Source organism: Saccostrea echinata, unplaced genomic scaffold, assembly GCF_033153115.1.
Source record: "Saccostrea echinata isolate AGI-Se365-2 ecotype Australia unplaced genomic scaffold, CSIRO_AGI_Sech_v1 ptg000001l, whole genome shotgun sequence".
Lineage (NCBI taxonomy): Eukaryota > Metazoa > Mollusca > Bivalvia > Ostreida > Ostreidae > Saccostrea > Saccostrea echinata.
The window spans coordinates 2400046-2420855 of record NW_026889750.1 but is presented as its reverse complement, the minus strand read 5'-3'; the positions used below and the strand labels follow the sequence as shown (position 1 = coordinate 2420855).

The window sequence follows — 20810 nt, the reverse complement described above, 5'->3', positions numbered from 1 at the left end:
CTAATAATATCAACTCGATTCTCACGTACACCAGGAAGGTAATATCTTTTTTAAATAAAAGGGGTGGGGTTTGGTGGGTAAGTCTCACTTTCATATTCAGCCAAATTTTTAAATATCTTAGATGTAGTTCATGTGTGGATATAGAGGGTGATCGGGTAAAGGGGGGGGGCTAGTATTTTGAATCTGAGATAAAATTTATAAAGGTAAAGTAACCAAAAAAAAATCAACAACAACAAAACAAAAAAAAAACAAAAAAAAAAAAAAAAAAAAAAAAAAAAACAAGGAATCCCGTACCCCTTAAAGTTCATGTAGGCTGGCAAACATCCTAACAACGACAGGGGTCCTGATCAACATGCATGTTACCGTTGGACCCCTGACAAATTTCATTCCATATCTTGCGGGCTGACTGCAGCGATGTCTTTCGGGGAAATTACAAAACTTGATTGTTTTTTCTTATTTTTCAACCAATCACTGTGACATTAATCCGGTCCTTTCGGTGATCTAAAACAATGCGTATAACACGTGCATTTAGGTGTCAACTGATTCCCTCTCGTCCTCGCAACGTCAGGGGTCCTGAGTCAACACGTTGCCGTTGGAACCCTGACAAATTTCATTCGATATCTTGTGGGCTAACTGCAGCGGCGTCTTTCGGGAAAATTGCAAACCTTGATTGTTTTTCTTATCTCTTAACCAATCACATTATGCCGTACATTTTAGTTGTCAACTATTCCTTTCTGTTTACATTATCTGTCTACTTCAATTTGATTGGGCCGTCACGTTCAGTCGGAAGAGCGTTCGCTCCGTGATCGGAAGGTCGTGCACACGTTTGATTCACGGCCGCGACTGACCTAAGTCGAGAAAAAATAGGTAGCAACTGTTCCTTCGCCAAGCGCACTCTGAAGTGCTTCGAATGAGACGTTAAAAACCGAGGTCGATCCCGTGTCACGGAAGGCGTTGGCACGATAAAGAACCCTCACTGCTCAATGGCCCCGAGTAAAGGTCTAAATTTGCAGCCCTTCACTTGGTATATATGGTGATGACTCTATATGAGTGAAAAAATTCTCGAACTACATAACAACATACAATCAATCAGTCAATCAATTTGATTGGTGCTTCTGAACACTTGAGAGAAGCAAGCCCGAAGATATCGAATGAAATTTGTAAGGGGTCCAAAGGTAACTTGTTAACTCGGGACCCCTGACGTTGTGAGCATGACATTATCTGTCTATCTCAGTTTGATTGGTGCTTTGGGATCTCGATGAGAGAAGCAAGCTCGTAGATGTCAGGGGTCCAACGGCAACGTGTTAACTCAGGACCCCTGACGTTGTGAGGATGATTGGCAAGATGAAAAAATACGGCTTGACCACAGGCACTAATGTTTCTGTAATATTTTTTAAACCCATTGGCACTTGATTCTGTAATGATTATTTTTAACCCAGAATAATTTATTCAATGGGTTAAAAAAATTATAATAATTTAGAAACAAGTGCATGTGGGCCCCTCGAGACATCCATTCCCACCAAATAGGTTTATCGTCGGGTTGTTGACAATTAATTATTTTTTCTTCATTTTTTGCTTGTGGACATTTTTTAATGATATTATTTTCTATTTTGAGTCAGCTTGGAACCCCCCCCCCCCCCCCCCTTGGAAAATTGCTTGAATTTTTTATGTTATTTTTACAAACTCCTAATACAATCATAAAAAAATTTAAATAGGGCCTATGCACTAATCAATCATCGTAAGTGGTTTGATATAATTTCTTAAATTTTTAACAAGTCGGCTCGCTGACATACAAATGTAGATCCACATCTTTGTTTGAGGGCTTTCCGGTTTTACATTTGTTTCCGGTTTCGGTTTTATTGTAAATGTTGCAAGGACAAAATGGCGAGCGATGGCGTGGATATTGATTTATACGACAATTTGGAAGAAGGATTTGATCAGGTAAACATCATATTGATCGAATATACTTAAACAGACAATGTTTAATTATATTGCAATAGTTTAACTATTGGTAGTAAGATATATGCACGCACAATGTAGATTTCTGAACTTCCTGTAGAAGCAACCAAGCGTGAACCTTCCATGATTTAGGCGGAAAGTTGTCCAATGCTGTCTGTAATAAATAGTGAGATTCTAAAAAAAATGCAAACCTGCTTTCATACAAGTTTTCGTTCAATTGACAACATAACTAGAAGCAATGATTCTCCTTTGCATTGATCTAGATCTCCAATATTAAAACTCAGCGTGAGAACATTCAACATCATGAAAAGGGTCTTTTCTTCAAGACCAAGCGTCGTATAACATAATGAAAATATTGCTGGTTTAAAGCAGAAATGTTTTACTTTATTTTTGTTAATATCATATTTCATACACACACGACTGCCACATAAATAAATATATATATAAAAAAGTCCAGAAATCAAAATGGCATGTTTTCCTTTCCTTGTGTACGAGACATCATTTCCCATCAGAATGTTAAGATAATAATCTGGCGGTGGGGACAGGAAGCATTTTTCCTGCTCATCAGTTGCACAGAGGGCTCCAACCATCCCAGCCATTTTTAGGTTATTGAGATGTTATTTGTGACATTAACAATTGCTGCTACAAGCACATTGACCGGAGATTGACCTCACCTCAAGTCAGTCCTTTGAATATGGATTTTATGAACCATTTGCATTTGTATAGATTATATATATTGACTATAAATAGACTTTATAATAATGGTTAAAAAGGAATATTCCAATGCCCTGCATGTAGGTCAGAATATATTATAGGCCCCATTCCCATTTGCAAAATCCCTCCCTTTTCCCCAAAAATGAACCCACAAAATTAACTTGATCAAAGTTCTGATAAAAAAAAAACCCAAAAAACAAAAAAAAAAACAAAAAACAAAAAAAAAACATGGTCAGGTTTGGAAATACCGATATTTAAAATGGACAAAATTTTAAGAAACTTGGTTAAAAACTTTTTTATGATTTATCTATTCTTTATCATAAGTGTATATTTCTTCAAAAACATCATGCAGTAAAATTTCCCAGTAAGTGATAAAATGTTGTTAAATTCCCAATTCCAAGGGCCTGGATCCCATTCCCTAAATGGAGTGGAACATTCCTGATTAAATTAATTGACATTCCTTATCTTTTGTATTTAAAAAAAAGAAGTCGGCTTCATGTACCAGAACGTTGAGGAATTAATTTATTTGATTTTCAGAGTGAGAATGACCTTGACTTGTAATAGTGCAGACTTATTCTTCTTTTTACAATTTTCCCATTTTGAACATTTTATGGTGACAATTTCCCCCACTGAATCCTGATGGCCCAGGACTAGGTTTAAAAGATATAGAAAAACTCTCTGTTGAGTAAGATTTCTTTTAAAATATTCTGTTTTTATGTGTTTTAGGACAATGAATTCAATGCTGAGGATGATCTTTACAATGATGTCATAACAGCCCCCTCAAGTGGTGAAAACACAGAAACTGTGGTAAGGGTCATTCAGAGTTAATTCTTCTTCATGAAGGAAATATTACACAATATATTGATGTACTCATTTATTATACGCCCGTCTTTAGACGGGACGTATTATGTTATGGCGTTCATGTCCGTCCGTCTGTCCATCTGTCTGTCTGTTAGCTTTTCTCGTGTCTGGCTCATAACTTTAATACTATTAGGCCTAGGATTATCAAACTTTGTCAGCTGATACTTCTTGGGTAGACGGTGTGTAGCGCACAAAAAGTAGGTCGTTCTGACCTTTAATTAAGATGCTATGGCCAAATATGGAAAAATCCTGTCCGGCTCATAACTAGAAAACTATTAGACTTAGAATTATCAAACTTGGCCAGTTTATGCATCTTAGGTAGAAGGTGTGTCGCGACCTATTTCAAGGTCACTGTGACCTTTAATTTAAGTGAAATTTAAAAAAAAAACTGTCTTTTTACTATTATATTACACAATCCCAAAAAATGTAAAAGTGTTGCAGTATCCTTATTAAAAAAATGTTAAAATCAAGAAAATACTTATTTTTTTCATTATATACTTTACAGCAATCTATAACAAATATAATGTTACAAGAGAAATTCCACCTCTCCCATGGGTGTAATTATCAAGCACTGGTCAAGGAGAATTTTGATAACAGAAAATTGCATGTCAAATTAGAGAGAAATTAATGAGTTTAGTGTGAGGAGCTAACTGGTAGAGCATCTCTGATCAAGCAGGTGTTATCTATATCTCTTGGGAATTGGGCAGAGGAATCAGCCATGTTGGATTACATAGTTTTTGTGGGCTAGCCTAACTTTTAAAATGAATTTGGTGAAAAGTAATTAAAACTAATTTGATATTGTATTATATGTATTATAAACTAATTTGATATCTTATATTAAACTAATTAATTAAAACTAATTACACTCGGAAGGGGGGGTGATATTGGAATTAGCATGCCGGTTCTCCATATGAATTGCAGCTTAAAACCAGTCTGACATTGAGTCTAAAAAAAAAAAAATCAAGTATTTCAAAAAAAAGTTTTAATTATGGTAGATAGTCCCTACAAATCTAAGAGTCAAGCAGAAACCTTATTAAAAATGTTGCATCAAGATTACATTTTTTTTTCTTTTTATAAATCTTTGTAACAAATTGAAAAAAAAATCTTTGTTTTCAAATTTAATTTCAGTATGACATAAATGTGCATTTTAATTGCACTACAAAGCAGATAGCGCAGATCCATTCATCCCTTGGGAGTAATGAGTGGACATGCATCCAGTTAAAGATTAATTAATGAGTTCAGTGTAGGAAGGCTAGCTGTCTCAATCATTTCTGTTAGAGCATATCTGATCAAGCAGTTCTTATCTGTATCCTTTGGGAATTAAACAGAAGAACTGCTGGTCAGTTTATAGCATATTTCATTTGATGGCCAGTCTTTTATTTTAAAATTAATTTGGTATAGATTAAGTTGTTAAGACTAAATTCATATTGAATAATATGATATTTTTATTTAATTTTTTGAAAATATCAACTAACAAATTTCAGAGCATCATGTCTCACAAATATGAAAGGGGGGGGGGGGCTGCAGATGGGCATTTGTCAAGCTCTAACACAACCAGTTGAGGATCTATAATGTAATATTTGTTATAATTCATGCCTACACCACAGGAAATGTATAAACAAATATTATAAGGAATGGAAAAATCATGGAAATCCATGTATCAAGGTTGACTTGATTTTCTTGCACTCTAAAATGTTTGTGATAATTGAACAATATTTGACGGGCGTATCATGCTGTGGTGGGGCACTTTATTGGCAATTTGATTCTTTATTTGAATTTTGTAATTTTTTAGCAACAATCAGAGCCAATAACACCCACAAAGACCACACCGTCAGTGACTGTTCCCTCGGGTTATACAGGTCGGAGAATCAGTCTGTATGTTGGAAACCTGACATGGGTAAGTATCTAAACATTTACCGGTACAATTTCTAAAATTTTCTCTAAACTACAATGAAGTTTTTCAGAAAAATTGTTAAATATTTTCATGTAAACTCATAAGCATGTTTTTTAAATCTTTCTTAAAAATAAACATGATTTTATTACTGAAAGTCAATAAACATTGATATTCAACCGTATTCTGAATATTTTTGTGAATAATAATATGCGTATACAAATTATTTCACTTTCAGTGGACAACTGATCAAGATCTTATTGATGGACTGGCAGCTATTGGCGTCACAGACTTGGTTGAAATAAAATTTTATGAAAATAGAGCAAATGGCCAGTCTAAAGGGTATGCTGCTTCTTTTGTATAAGTAAAACCTTTTTTATGGTCAATGCGTAATGAATCAAATGGAGGGGAAGCACTGGTTATAAATTTTTTTGGGAAAGTACACTTAAGGTATAGCAAATTTATTGTGATGATGCTTTACCATAGCCAACATATTAAAACCAATCAACACAATTCAATCAGACTGTTTTTAAATAACTGTTTAATAATAATAAAATAAATAATAATATTTGTTTGATTTTTGTTCTGCCCCTAAATTAATCCATATCATCTTCAAATTCTCAATTGTATTTAGTAGGTATCTAGTAAATGAATTGAATATTTTGGGTGTAAATTTTTGTTCTTAGCTGAATATATTCTAAATTTTTAGGTTTGCAGTGGTGGTAGTTGGTTCAGACAATTCATCACGGTTGATATTTGAGAAGTTGCCAAAGAAAGAGATCCATGGACAGGTGCCTCAGATCTCCAACTGTAATAGGCAGGCCTTGAGTCAGTTTGAGGCCCAGGCTCGTAAGGGAGAGCCCCCAGCACAGAATGGTAGGGAAAAAAATTACCTTTACCATCTACAGTGGCGCCTCGTTTATCCAGACGCCTCTGTCCCCAACGAAATTGTCCGGATAAATGAATCGTCCGGATAATTGAATCACATCTCAAAAAACACTCTCTAAGCATGTATATATGCACATTCTTGTTTCAAATGTGACAGCAAAGAAAAAAAAACTTTTAAATTATATTTTGGTTAAATGTTTTTAAAGCAGTCATTGATTAATGAAAAAATATATTAAAATGTAATTTACACAATAAAAAAAATGGATGGGCAATTTTATGCCGAGACCTCCTTTTTTTAATTCGCCTAGCTTCTGTTTGGCATGTGACTTCATGGGTTGAGCAAATTTTGATCTAATATGTTGTTTTATTTCGCCATATATCATAATTATTGAAGCTCATATATGATATGACAGAACTGTTCAGCTTCATCATTGAAAATGTTCAAATATAAACTAACCCTGTATATTCCCCGTATATTCATTACACAGGGTTACTATAAAATTAACTGAACACTGCAAGCTAACTCAAACAAAGTATTAAAAACATTTGTAAACACAAGCCATCTTCATGATTATCACTATAATTTTTTCTACAGACGCTAAGTTTGAATTTCGATCATTAAAAAATATCTTGAAAAACGTAATCAACTTCTGTACGTAACACCAGTTTTATATGTAATGGACGTTTGTAAACTGTAGTACATTAAATAGAGATATTTCTTCAATTATGTACTTTTCTATACTGTCTTGAGGGAAAAAAAGCGTTTCAAATACATTTACGTTTTTTAGAAATGGAACATCTTATTTTAAACTAACGCAATCGACATGATAAAGAGCATTACAAAATCGCTCGTTATTTATTATTAATTTTATTTACAACTGTCCAAAATTCTCCCGATGTATATATGGTTAGCAATATGATTTTGAAAGGATTATTATTTAATTAAAGCACAGTGTCAGCTAAATTCTTTGAGCTTCATAGTAAAGATAAACGTGAGATTGAATTAAGGTAAACACACGCTAATTATAGACGCTATTGTTTGTAGGTCACAGGTTACCGCCTTCAAACTGACTGCGTGGCCAGTGTTTTTACAACAATTAACACGAATGCAAGATAAGTGTGAAAATGTCGTTTCTTGAAAAATTACCGTCTGGATACACAAGTCATTTTTCAATGAACTATTATGTTTTGTAGTAGAAATTGACTGTCCGGATACGGAACGCGAATTTCCGGATTAATGAGACAAAATAACATGGAAAAAATCGGTTCCCAAAAAATATCGTCCGGATGGTGAAGCGTCCAGATAAATGGCGTCCGGATAAACGCGGCGCCACTGTATAATGTAATTTGAAATGTATTTCTACGACTGAGAACTCAAAAGTAGGGTTGGCTACCGTTAAGGATGAAACGGTACGATACCATACCGGTATTTTTTGAAAGGATACGATATTTTTAATGATACGGTACTATGCATTGATGAATGAGAATGAGGGTTCATTTTATAACAAATGTGCTTTCACCATTCACTAACCTTTCAATGATATAATCTAAAATGAGCTTATAAACTATATTCCATGCTTTTAAGAGAGATATTCCTAATATTCAAATTACAAACATTTCATTTCAACCTTTTAATAATGATCAACAAAACAATCAGTTGAATCCCAAACAAATTAATTTGCACAAATCGACTGTCTGCTTCACCCGGTTTCCATGACCCCTTTTGTTTGGTCGCACTAAATGACGAAACATTAGATAATGGATAGATCACATTTTTGCGACATTTTGCCTTTTTAATTTACATTTATTATCAGTTTTTATTTGTAAAATTAAAATAAAATTCATGTGAATGTATTTTGATTTTTTAAAAAAAAATATACGTATTGATTTACCTCAAATATTGATAGTCAAAAGTAAGTGAAGATTAAGAAGTACTGTTATTAGTGTATTAAATTTACCAGTATTTTACCAGTATTTTTGAAGTAACTATTCGGTACGGTATTGGTACCGAATACCGGTATCCAACCCTACTCAAAAGTACCATTTTGAAAACAATGTTGACAAATATGATTTATATATGTCAGCTAAAATAAAAAGACTCAATTTGTCTGCAGGAAAAAAAAAGGTACATGTATGATGGTAAACTTTATGGAGGCATAAGGTAATAAACTAATGCTGTTAATTTTCAGGGAATGCAAATAAAGGCAGTCATCAGAGAAGTCACAGTCCATCACGACAAACTCCTAAACAGGGATACGTAAATCGTCAACAGAGGCCTACAGGTCCCCAAGTATCTGGACCCCCACCAACCGGTCCTCCCCCAACAGGAGCCCCAATGATGCCAGGTTAGAGATTTTACTACAGGAATAAAAAAAGTTGATATTCCAATCCAAAGAATAATAACCATGAATTTTCAGTCAAAATGCTTTATGATCAAGTACAAGCTTTCACAATGCAAGCTGGATAATCAGCATATTATATGTAACATATAAAACAAGGAGAACGTACTTCAAGGATTATAATTTTGTCATTGTGATTTCATGATAAGGTATGCCTCCAGTGTCTGGACCCCCTCCTCAGGTGCAGTTTCCTCCTGGATTTCCTCCCAGAACTCTTGGTCCTCCCCCTCCTGTTGTAAGTACTATAAAAAAAACTTTTTCTTGGAATGAAATTGAGAAAAAAACAAATTCAATATTGCAGTAAAAAGTCAACCTGACTCCTGGATTGGAGAAAATTGTATCCATGGGGTGCTTAACAATAAATCAAGTCTTATGTGGGTTGTTTTTAAAAGTGAATAATCTACACCTATCCATGGTACTGCTTTAAGAAATATCTGCCTGTTTGGGTCAAAGAACATGGCTTTAAATTTTTTCCCGGTTAATTTCTTGGAAACATTGGAAGCATTCACTAATTCAGAGAAAATTCAAAATAAACGATGAAGAGTTTATAGAATCACAAGTCAGATTTATTTTCTTGGGTACTTCTGCTCATATTCCAAGATTATTATTATTATTGAAGCCATGATACTCAGGTAATAGGAAGGAATACTTAATGAACCATTGCAGGTGCTATAAACTATGTACATTTTATAATATCTTATTTGTAATGTCAGGGTTGTCCCTAGGAATTGATATATCAGGGAAAATAAAAAAAATTAGAAGGGACTGGGTGTCTGAGGTTCCTCCCCGAACAGGGGTTGAGGTGGAATACCAGAATAAGGCCATAATAACTTGGTTCTCAAGCCAGTTTTCTCAAAAATAAATGCGGGAGGGAGGCATTTTTTTCCTTTTTATCTCATAAAAAACAGACACGGGATTTTTGATTTTTTTTTTTAATATATTTATAATTTCAAATCTAGCAAGTTTTAATCAACAGTGCTTCAACATCGAGTGTAGAAAACAAGATAATTTATTTCCTGCTTCTTTCTCTTGCATCTTCTACATTCCGATGATTTGTGTAATCAAACGACAGCGTCCTAAAATCCAGACATGTTAAACTTACAGAACCCAACACTTTTAGTGATGCATCTGGTCAATTGCTTACGTAACACAATTAATCTAAGTGTTTCAGCACTATAAATAGTGCTTATGATTTTATTAAACATTGTCAAATTTATCAGTCTTTGGTTTACCCACAATAAATGAAATTTGTGAATCTTGCTGACGTCCAAGTTCCAAGGTTGAGGGAGCCGTCTTTGGTAGCATTATTGATCGAGTTCTAGCATGGAAAAACCTTCAGAAACCCCCACTTTGTACTGTGGAAGTATTACAGTCACTCCCTTATGAATTTGCACTGAAGTCAATGCCATCATGACTAAAATTAATCTTGACACCTTGTTAATTCGACGGCCATATTTGCAATTTTTAACTAGGCCATGTCTGGATCATCTTGATGTTTGTCAAATGTTTTACTGATTTCTAAAATGCAGTCAAAATGCAGTCGGGAATTCCGGATTTTTTTTTTTTGGCACCGTGCGAGCGCATGAGAGAAATTTTATTTTATTCATTTGAGGATAAAAATGGTTAATGCGCATGTTTGAATGAGATGCGAGTGGGCCTGAGAACTAAGTTATTAATTTTTTTAGGCCTAACCGGGGGAATATACCATTATAAGCGGGGAAATTCCATGGCCCTTGTGTCTTAGAGACAGCTCTGAACGTAAAGTTTTACGACAAGATTTTCAGATTACCTTCTAAAGATTATATATAAAAATATATCATAAAAATCCCTACCAAAAATTTCATGAAAACAAATTGCTTTTATCTCAAGTCCCTGTATGAAAAATAAATTCTTTGCAGAGTCCTTTTCTCAACAAAAATTAACTCTATGGATGGTACAGTGAGATTTTCTGGAGTCCTGGAGTTGGGTAGATTTTTTTAACGGAATAACTCTATTGATTATTTTAGTATTAAATATTTGATGAATATGTATGTATTATTAATCTGCTGCATACTATATTATCCAAGTGCATTGTTATACAATAGTACCTTGCATGCTCTAATGATAAATACATTGCATGTTCTAATGATAAATATGTGTACATTCATTAAAGATGATGAGAGGTCCACCACCACCCATCAGAGGCCCACCACCAACAGATCCCAGGGGACCACCACCTCGTTCAGAGTGGGACAGACCCCCAGGACCAGGTATGTCAAATATTGGCATAGTTATATATATTAGTTTGTTAGGCTCTTTTAATGAAACATTGATTAAAAGTAATGAAAAAAGGTAAGCCCTTCTGTTAGAACAGATACAAAAAGAAATATATAGTAATTTAGAAGAAAAAAGAATTTATTAAGGTCATATTTGATTGATCTTAGAATATTTTTTTCTTGCAAAACTCTATTTTAATTACTTTTCTAGTTATGTGTTGTAATTCAGTAATTTCTGTCTTCTTTCACTGAATCTTCATATCACATAATTAAGCTTTTACTAACAAACCTTGACATATTAATCAAGCAGAGATTGATTTTGGCATGCCCATTGCACACATTTATGTAAATCAGAGTGAATAATATTACTTGGACTGAATAATCAAGTCTCATTTACATGGATTTTTAACTATTTGTGTTATCTTGTCGGAGTAATGATTTGAGAGCATACATGTATTGATATGTATTTTCATGGTAAAAGGAAAATAGGATTTTACAAATCATTGTAGTTGTTAATTTTGTCCAAAATTTCAAACATTTCTTTGTTTAAAAGCCATTTTTTGTCAGAAAATTTTTTGGTCATGTACATCTAGACATGATTTGATTGATGGTGGTGATGACTTCCATATTTGTTTTTGGAGAGTAGTTGGGGTGTTTTCTTTAATGTTATGTTACTATTTATAGATCTCTTAACTCAGCCTCCACCTCCAGGCAGTAAGTTAATGCCCTCTTCAGCAAATTTTCATAATTTCTGTATACAGCTTTATAAAAAAAAATATATAAGAAACTTTTTATTAAAGTAATGAAATGAATTTTAAAGCTGTATTAAGAAATTATAGCAAGACTTATGCCCCTTTCCCTTAAAAAATCTTTGTTAAAGACATGAATATATAATAATAAAAGTAATGGTGTCGGAACTGGTTTAAAGGGAAAGCATGTGCTAAGAATTGCATGAGATCAAAGTGAATGTTGCCTGTGTAAAGGTGAGGACTTATGGGAGAAGGTTTATGAAGTTTTTTTTTAAGTATCAGTGTCATGATCATTGATCAATATCAACATAGGTTCCATAGATTACATTTCTAAAAAAAACTTCGTTTTTATGCATTTCATATAGGGCTTAATATCCATTGCATCCAAGTCTGATAAAAAGACGTCCCAATTGAAAATCGACTTTTTCCCCCAAATTAATGTAAAAATTCCCAAATGACAAGCAGATTGAGTTTTTGCATTCTCGTAATACATGAAAAAAAAAAATGAATTTTGAGGTTATAAATGAATCATTAAAATGTGAATAGGGAATCTCAAATATTACTTTTTATTCTGCAGTAAAACATAAGTCGTCATTATTTCCAAATTGTTTCATAAAAAAATCCTAATTGAAAGGGTATAGAATTATGTACCAAAAAGAGTCAATTAAGCCCTGTCTTAATGTTTGAAGTGTATAGATTACTGATACAGGATTCATCGGTTACAAGTTTGATTTTGTTTCCTCACCCTCGGAGAATCTTAGAATTTCCTCTTGAAAGTTATAGTGTAATGCCAGGATTTTCTTCTCTGATATTGGTTCAGATATATTTATATAAGTAAAACATTTTACAGGCTTGCCAGGGTCATTGCTTCTGGTGACTGTAGATATTTTAATGAGAAATATTTGTACATGTACATGTACATCAGATGTTGAATGTACAAGTACTTGCACTATTGCAGTCACACGTCATGTAGATAGTTATTGTTATTGTGCTCAACTGTCTTCTTGGTTGTTGCATTATCTTGTTCTTAGCATTGTAATTTTATGGATACATGTTATTTAATCTCAGAATAATAAAAAATTTTATTTTGTTTCATAGCATGCCTGAAATTTGTTAGGATGTACATATGATAACTGTCACAGTAGCATCTGTAAACACACTAAAACTTTCACCTCTTCACATGACAGCTTAACAATGACATTAGTTCTCTATAATTATTTTGTTCCTTTCAGCACCCTACCCTCCACTTGGCCCTCCACCAGGACCCCAGCCGGTCCCTCCCCCAGGAGCTAGACCGCCAGGACCTGGTAGGGCATTTCTTGTCAATTTCTCACTAACTCAAAAGAAAAAAGTCTTTGGTTAATGACTAAAACACTCACTTTCTTAGTGTGTAAACAAATACAAGTGCATGATCGTAATTGATTTTAAAGTAATTCTTACTTTTTTTTTACAGGGATGCCCCATCAGCAACCGCCATTGACAATCCCCCCACCAGGACACCCTCCAGCCCCAGCCCCACATGTCAACCCAGCCTTTTTCCCACCCCAACATGGTGGACCACCCCCAACAATTGTAAGATACGATTTCAAAAATATTTTGAATAATAGTTGAATAAAATTCTTTAAGAATAAATATAATACTAATGAAGAAAAAAAAAATACTGAGAGAACAAACTTTGTAAAATTATTGCATTTGTATTGCAGTGGCATTGAAAAATTCAAATACTGTATGTACAGATGATCATGATACAACTTTCATTTTTAGCCACATCCTACTCCTGGACATCATGACCCTTACAGAGCTCCACCCCCTGTCTCATATCCAAGTGATCATTACTCTAGGCCCCCAACAGAAAGGTTTGTTTTGTATTTGCAGTGCTGTTTGTCCATAATAATGTACAATAACTTCTGCTAATCTGTGTTTTAGAATTGACATCAAGTAAACTTGAAAAATTGTATTCTTAAACAAGGAACAGAATGTTGTAAATGATCACAGCATTAGCAAATTGTTTTGAATATTCTTAGTTCAAAGCTGTTTATAATATTTTCAGAGCTGAGCCACAGTCTCCAGCCCTTAGTGAACAAGAGTTTGAGGAGATATTTCAAAGAAATAAAACTGTGTCCAGCAGTGCTATTTCTCGAGCTGTTCAAGATGCTAGTGCAGGTACACAAGAACATATTTCTGATGATCAGACCAATATGACTCATGATATGCCATGTCTCAAGGACTTCTCTTGTGATTCTCAGTTATTTGAAAATTTTCATATTCTTAATTCTACCTTTACTGCATGAGGAAAAAGTCATTTATCTTAAATAGTTTGAAAAATTTGTATGGGTGCAATTTAATTGTAACTAAATCTAATGTTCATTGATTCAGAGTGATCTCTCCTCAGATGTAATTAAATGTAATTTTGTTCGTTGTTGCTTTGAAAATCACCTTGTCTTTGTGTGCTCTGCATTGAAGGTGAATTTGCGAGTGCAATTGAGACTCTGGTGACGGCTATATCTCTAATAAAGCAGTCAAAGATTGCCAGCGATGATCGCTGTAAAATCCTGATCAGTTCGCTACAGGATACACTTCATGGAATTGAGGAAAAATCTTATGGATCAAAGTAAGGATGCATGTTTGGATTATTAGAAAAGATATTGATAGATTTCACCTGGTAAAAAGTATTTTTAAACAGATTTTTTTGCAGTATTTTCTTAAAGGTAGCTGCTATTTAAAAAAAAAAAAGCAAACATAAATCCCTATTTTTTTCACATAACTGAAAAGATTGTATGGCACTATTCTTCATTATAGACTTTTTAAATTCAAATTTATGATTTTAGAGATTACCTTTCCAATATGTAAAGAAGTTTCCAAAGGCACACTAAAACAAATACCTTTAATACAGTGAAAAAAGTTATCAAGTTTTACCAGCACAATCAGTTCTTTATGTACTTTGTGTTAAGGAGCAGCAGTAGAAGATCACGTTCAAGAGAAAGAGACAGAGAGCGCAAGGAAAGAAGTCGCAGTCACAGATCAAGAAGTAGGGACAGAGAAAGGGAGTATCGTGAGAGGAGCCGAGAAAGAGATCGCCATTATGAGGCTGAGTCCAGTTCCTCATCCTCCAGATCTCACCGGGATCGAGATCGAGACCGAGATAGGGATAGGGAACGAGAGTACAGTAGCAGGCGACATTAGATTGACTTTTACTTGGTAAGGATTTACAGAAAGTTCTCAAGTTTCAACTAATGCCTTTGGTTTTCAGATTTCTAACAAATAGGTACTGCACAGGTGATGAAATTATAATGCTGATTTGCTAAGAATATTTCTACCCATGAAATGTCGCATGCTTTTGTTCATTAATCATTTTCTGTGTAATATACTGTCATTCTGTCAGTATAAGTTCCACTTAGTCTCCTTAGAGGTGATCGATAAAGAAGGTAGGTGCTAGAGTATTGAAGATATTGTTAAATAGGAATTTTTTCTTTAGTTTTAAAACATTACCTTTCTTTTTGCAGATGTAGAAATAGAGGCTACTCTTTTCCTCACCGATGGTGCTTTTTGTCCCATAATTCAGGAAAATCCCATTAAAAGTGATTGAAAATAGGTTTATCTGCCCATAGAATAAGTTGTAAATCATAAAAACATCCAGTCAATGTTGGAAATATTCTACTGTCCATCTAAAAATATATGTAGTCTACATAACAATTTAAAAATTGTGAAAAGGTGGAATGGCTTTATGTCTTGTTTTATTTCTATTATTATTTTTAAAACAAATTATTTACATGAGTTATTTTGTGCCATCAAAGAAGTTATCAGCTTATTTTAAGAAAGCAAAAGAAAAAAAAATCGTTATGCAACTAGGTATTCCAAATGAATACAATTCCACTTTTGTTGAAATGCATATTAAGGTCATTCCATCTCTAGTGCAGTCACTATTTGGAGAAAGATAGACTTAATTACGATGTGACTTATTGATATACTTTGCCCCAAGTCTAAACTCTGACTCAAGTGTTGTTTTAAATTTGCCAAACTTTTCTCCATACAGTATATATAACAAAATTTATATATGGCATTATCATCCAAGGGATGTAAAAGTTCACCATAAAATATGCTAAGTCTTTCATCACTATGTATTTTGCAAAGAAAAATATTCTGGACTCTTTACATCCAGAATTTTAAAGAAAATTGTTTTGCCCAAAGTGTTCTAATATTTATTTTTTTTTATTTGTTATTTATTTATTATTTTGATACGTACAGTGTATTACTTATCTTCTTGCCATTTTATATGCATCATCATTCTTTCATATGTGACATTCAGAGTAGCAAAATATTTTATCCTTGCATAGTGCATATCATTGTTTACACATAAGAGATTCCAATGTGCAAATCTTTCAAAGCATCCATAAAATTCTCTTGGGTTGAATACGAATACATATTGAATGATAATTGCTTTAGTGAATGTGTTTGTACATGTACAGTGTAAAATCAGAGAAAAATATCTATGGTTCTTTTTTTCTCCTTTGCCTTTGAAAAATTTTTGTTTGTTAAATATCCCTTTGAGAATTTTTCACTCATAACGAAAAACAAAATTCAAAATTATATTTTAATTTAAAAAGGCTTTATGATGCCAAACTTCTGCTGTCTTGATAATCCATGATGTATAAGACATCTACTCTCAAAATATTTGGTCACAAATCTAAAAAAGATTGATGAAGTGACATCTATTGTATTCTTTAATCATTGTACAGTTAAAAAAAAGTTAAACAAGGTGCTGGAACTATTTATTGTAAAGTATCTGTATTACTGAATACTGGCAGGTATATAAACTTTAAATGACACATAATTGCAGTAGTTATAATGGATAAGGTCATGTTGTAAAGTTGGATGTCAGTTATATATAGAGTGGTTGTACCCATTACTGGAATTTGTCACTATTTATATTTCCTTTTGTACTATTGAGTTGTAAGCTACAATATAAATGTGTTTTGTGTCTGTAAAAGACATATATATATCAAAATGGGGGGACAGATCTTTGAAAGGTAAGTGAAATGGTAAGTACATGTACTTAAAATAAATTATTTGTGCAAATTAAATATATAAAGAAAGACTTTGTTTGAAAAAAAAAATATGTCAGAATTTATGCCATAGCTTTTCTTTTCAGGGAAATTAAATGTATTCCGTGTTCAGCATACTGTTTATGTATATAATTTAATGTGCTGTAAAAGTCTGAATTACTATGTATGAATAGCCTATCGAGTATTATGAAGTGCATGTTATGTTGTCATATGATAGTTTTGTTTGGTATAAAAATGAATGACATACATTGAAGATTAATACCAATTAACACATAACCATCCTATTTGTGCACCATGTTGAATTAAGTTAACAGCACCAATAAAAATTGCGTTAGTTCTTACAGTTTCCCTGTAGAAAAGTTAATTTAATAAAGATAATTTTATAAGATTTTTATTGGTGCAACATCACATTGATACATTGTGCAGTAAATGTCATATTTAAGCTAAATGATTTTCCTTTTCAGCAAGTGCAGTATACTTTTGTGTAACATGCACTGCAATTTTTCACTAAAATGTATAATGTTCCAGATTATCTTTAGCTTAATCAGGACATATTATGTTTCAAGTTATTGCAAGGTTTTCACAATTTTATTCATTTTATTTGTACTGTGAATTTGCCATCATTTGAATGCATTAGTTTGAATGCTTGTTTATTATACTGTAGACACACATTTTTCCTTGCGGGATTAATTTTTGCTAAGCTTGTGGTCACACATTTTCCGTGGAAATTTGTCACAGCGTACTTAAATTGTATTGAAGAGCAATGGCAGTGTAAGAAATGAGTTTAATTTTATATACGCTGATGGAACAGAAATTGTGATTCTGTGGAATTATGATCCCATGGAAAAAGTATGTTTTCAGTATTTTAAATGATTTTCTGTGGAAAAATCTTGGCTCTGAAAAATTGCAGTGTGCTGCTGGTATACATTGTAGTTTGTTATGAATTTACTTTAGATGAACTTTCTTGCAGGTACTATTTAGTTTGAAGACCATTTGTATGACTAAAACAAAATGTTTCTCCACAGGTTTTATATTCGCAATCATTGACTGACAGTTAATACATGTATAAGTAAACATGCTGTCGAACAATGGAGTTGCTATCTATTTAAATGATTTTTTTTTTTAAATTTTTGCTAGTTTGGGCTTCAGTTGCACTGTGTTGCAACATCATTTGTTTCAGTAGAAGTTGAAATTATTGCTGTATTTAGATTCCTGTTTCATTTAGGAAGTCTTGAAAGCCACAATATCTTCTTAAAACTGTTGAAAGTGTCGTTCAGCTCAAAATAAAAGGGTTGGATAGTTAGGAGAATCGTTGAGGAGATAATTTTGAATGGATGATTGACAAATACTTTATTGTTTTTTTTTTTTCAATAAATATGTATAAAAGAGTTGAGATGATGTGGAAAAAGATAATATTTATGCAAATTGTAACTCCTCGAAGTAAGATAAAGTGAACATTAGCAGATCCTTAAAAAAAATGATAGTAATTGTTTAATATTGAAATTATGGTAGTAACTGTTTAATATTGGAATTATGGTAATAACTGTTTAATATTGAAATTATGGTAGTAACTGTTTAATATTGAAATTTGGAAATCGGATTGAATTTTATGTGCTTGATTGAAAAGTATATAGATGATTTTGAAAGTGTTTTGAGAATTTTTGAGAATTCTAGGAAATGTGAAGAGGTTTTTTGTAATTATTGAGCAAATTGCATGCTTCTTCTCTGTAACATTAATGCCGATGTTATATCTGGACATCAATATAAAAGTATTCAGTTTCATAAAACCATTTAGCAAGTCTTGGATATTCACGTTACAGCTCTGTTTGACAATTTCTTTAATTTCATTGTGCTGTTTGGATCGAGTGAGAATTATGCGAGATTGAGTAGATATATAGAATGTGAGATGAGAAAGAGAGAAATTGTTTGAAACACGCTTTTTACCATTTTATTTGCTCTGAAGTTTTGTGACAAATATAAGGTCAACATATTTGACCAAGTATTCATATTAAAACCAGAAGTGTACTATTATGGGGGAGTATGCAGTGTGAGTAATTGTAAACCCAGTTTTGTCCCTTGTAAGATTGTAAGCTGGGAAGGTTTTCTATGTCCACCATCTTATCTTGCTGAAAAATGAACATAAATACTCAATAATAATTATATATTGATTTTTTTTTTACAATCATTGAATAGCTTAGTATCTGATTAGATTTTGTAAGGTGTTTTGATTTATGTTTCAGTTTTATGTTGATTAAATGTAAACCCTCTGAAAACTGAGAAAACTGAAGCATAGAGTGAAACATTTTGATATATTTTGTATTTTCTTTATCCTTGAATACTGTATTTATTTTACCGTGTTAGTAAAAGTAGATATGCACTATTCATTTGTATCTTAAATGGGAAGACATTTTATTCTTTATTAAAAAAAGGGAAAAAAAAAACCCAAACATTTACAAATTATTATTATTATTGATAAAATATATTAAAAAATATTCGTGCATATCTACTGAAAAACTGTTAATGAAGATCAAAGGTTACCTTTCTTTCGTCTTCTCTTTGTAGGTTTATGTCAAGATGTGTCAAGCCACTCCTTTTTATGTAAATTCTACTAGTAGCCACGCCTTCATTGTTTTTGCGTCAATATGTATCATGTATATTTTAATTTGTTCACTTGGATATCACTGGAGATTTTAATCATTGGAATTTCGTCTTCATCGTTGTGAAATCATCAGTGCGTCGATGGAAAGTGTTCAGAAGATGAATTAACAGATTTAGAAGAGGATTCATTTCCAGGGATCTACTTTTGGAATGAAGTGCATCTGAAAATTGCCATGTGTTTGAAAATAGCATTGAAATAAATATGTTGTAAATAAACTTTTTTCTTCTGTTTTTTTTTATTTGTGGTACCAGTGATACAGTAGGAGTACAAATTTATCTCAGAGACAGACCTACAGAGACAATTAACTAAGATCACTGGAATCGATCGAGTGATCTGTTGCCTTTGTTACCCTCTAGGTGTCATTTCTGATGTTTTAGCGGTCTGTGTTTGCTCTGCTCCAGATTTGTATTGTTTGAATGGATTTTTGAGCTTGAATACTGTTCGTTATTTCATTCATTCATGACAGGACTCTAATTTGAAACAAAATGGATAAAGTAACAGAACTTCTGTCTCCTGGGGCATGAGCAGTTTTCTAAAACGACTCCTGGACATCTGACTGATTGAGCAATTATCCACCCAAATTGTCCCGAAGTCACGGTTTAGACTTCATCACAGGATTGTTACAAAAATTTGTGTTGTTGAAATCTGACATACTTTTGGACACCGAGCTGGTAAACTTTTTATGCCCCGCCATGAATATGGCCGGGGCATATAGTGTTTGTCATGTCCGTCTTCCGTCCTTCCGTCTGTCCTTCCGTCACACTTTGCGTTTAGCTCTGTTCAAAGCTCAGTTTCAAAGAAACTATCCAAGATATTTTTATCAAACTATATATGCTGATAGATATTGATGAGAGCTATGCAACTGCATCAACTTTTTTTGACCTTGACCTTTCTTTTGACCTTGACCTCACTTTTCTTAAATTAGTGTTTAGCTCAGTTTTAAAGATACCCATTTAAGATAGTGTTATCAAGCTTCAAATGCTGATACATACTGATAAGAACTATTCAACTGCATCAACATGTTTTGACCTTGACGTTTAATTTGACCTTGACCTCACTTTTCTTAAATTAGTGTTTAGCTCAGTTTTAAAGATACCAGTCAAGATAGTGTTATCAAACATCAAATGCTGATACATACTGATGAGAACTATTCAACTGCATCAACATGTTTTGACCTTGACCTTTCCTTTGACCTTGACCTCACTTTTCTTAAATTAGTGTCAAACTTCATTTGCTGATACATACTGATGAGAGCTATTCAACTGCATCAATATTTTTTTACCTTGACCTTTCCTTTGACCTTGACCTCACTTTTTTTAAATTAGTGTTTAGCTCAGTTTTAAAGAAACCATTCATAATATCTTTATCAAAC

The 20810-nt window shown here is 33.0% G+C and overlaps 1 protein-coding gene across 3 annotated transcripts; it reads left to right on the top strand.

The window, feature by feature from the left end:
• The first annotated feature begins 1842 nt into the window (after nucleotides 1-1842).
• LOC133182913 (cleavage and polyadenylation specificity factor subunit 6-like) lies at nucleotides 1843-19653 on the top strand. 3 transcript variants are annotated; one of them, XM_061317779.1, is made up of 16 exons: nucleotides 1843-1941; nucleotides 3400-3480; nucleotides 5327-5431; nucleotides 5664-5767; nucleotides 6135-6301; nucleotides 8503-8658; nucleotides 8862-8947; nucleotides 10865-10961; nucleotides 11652-11681; nucleotides 12949-13023; nucleotides 13170-13288; nucleotides 13481-13572; nucleotides 13767-13879; nucleotides 14180-14327; nucleotides 14668-14914; nucleotides 19342-19653. In XM_061317779.1, the coding sequence occupies exons 1-15, from the start codon at nucleotides 1882-1884 to the stop codon at nucleotides 14897-14899; spliced, it is 1665 nt and encodes a 554-aa protein (XP_061173763.1). In that variant the 5' UTR covers nucleotides 1843-1881; the 3' UTR covers nucleotides 14900-14914; nucleotides 19342-19653. The 3 variants fall into 3 exon arrangements, with proteins under 3 accessions (XP_061173763.1, XP_061173755.1, XP_061173771.1); XM_061317771.1 differs by having other exon boundaries at nucleotides 15220-19653; XM_061317787.1 differs by lacking the exon at nucleotides 11652-11681 and having other exon boundaries at nucleotides 15220-19653.
• The last annotated feature ends 1157 nt before the right edge of the window (nucleotides 19654-20810 follow it).

Excerpts from the sequence above, each read along its gene's own strand:
- LOC133182913 (XM_061317779.1), top strand. The coding sequence starts at position 1,882 with ATGGCGAGCGATGGCGTGGATATTGATTTATACGACAATTTGGAAGAA. Across the intron at positions 3,481-5,326 it reads GTGAAAACACAGAAACTGTG|CAACAATCAGAGCCAATAAC; the intron begins GTAAGGGTCATT and ends GTAATTTTTTAG. Across the intron at positions 13,024-13,169 it reads AGCTAGACCGCCAGGACCTG|GGATGCCCCATCAGCAACCG; the intron begins GTAGGGCATTTC and ends TTTTTTTTACAG.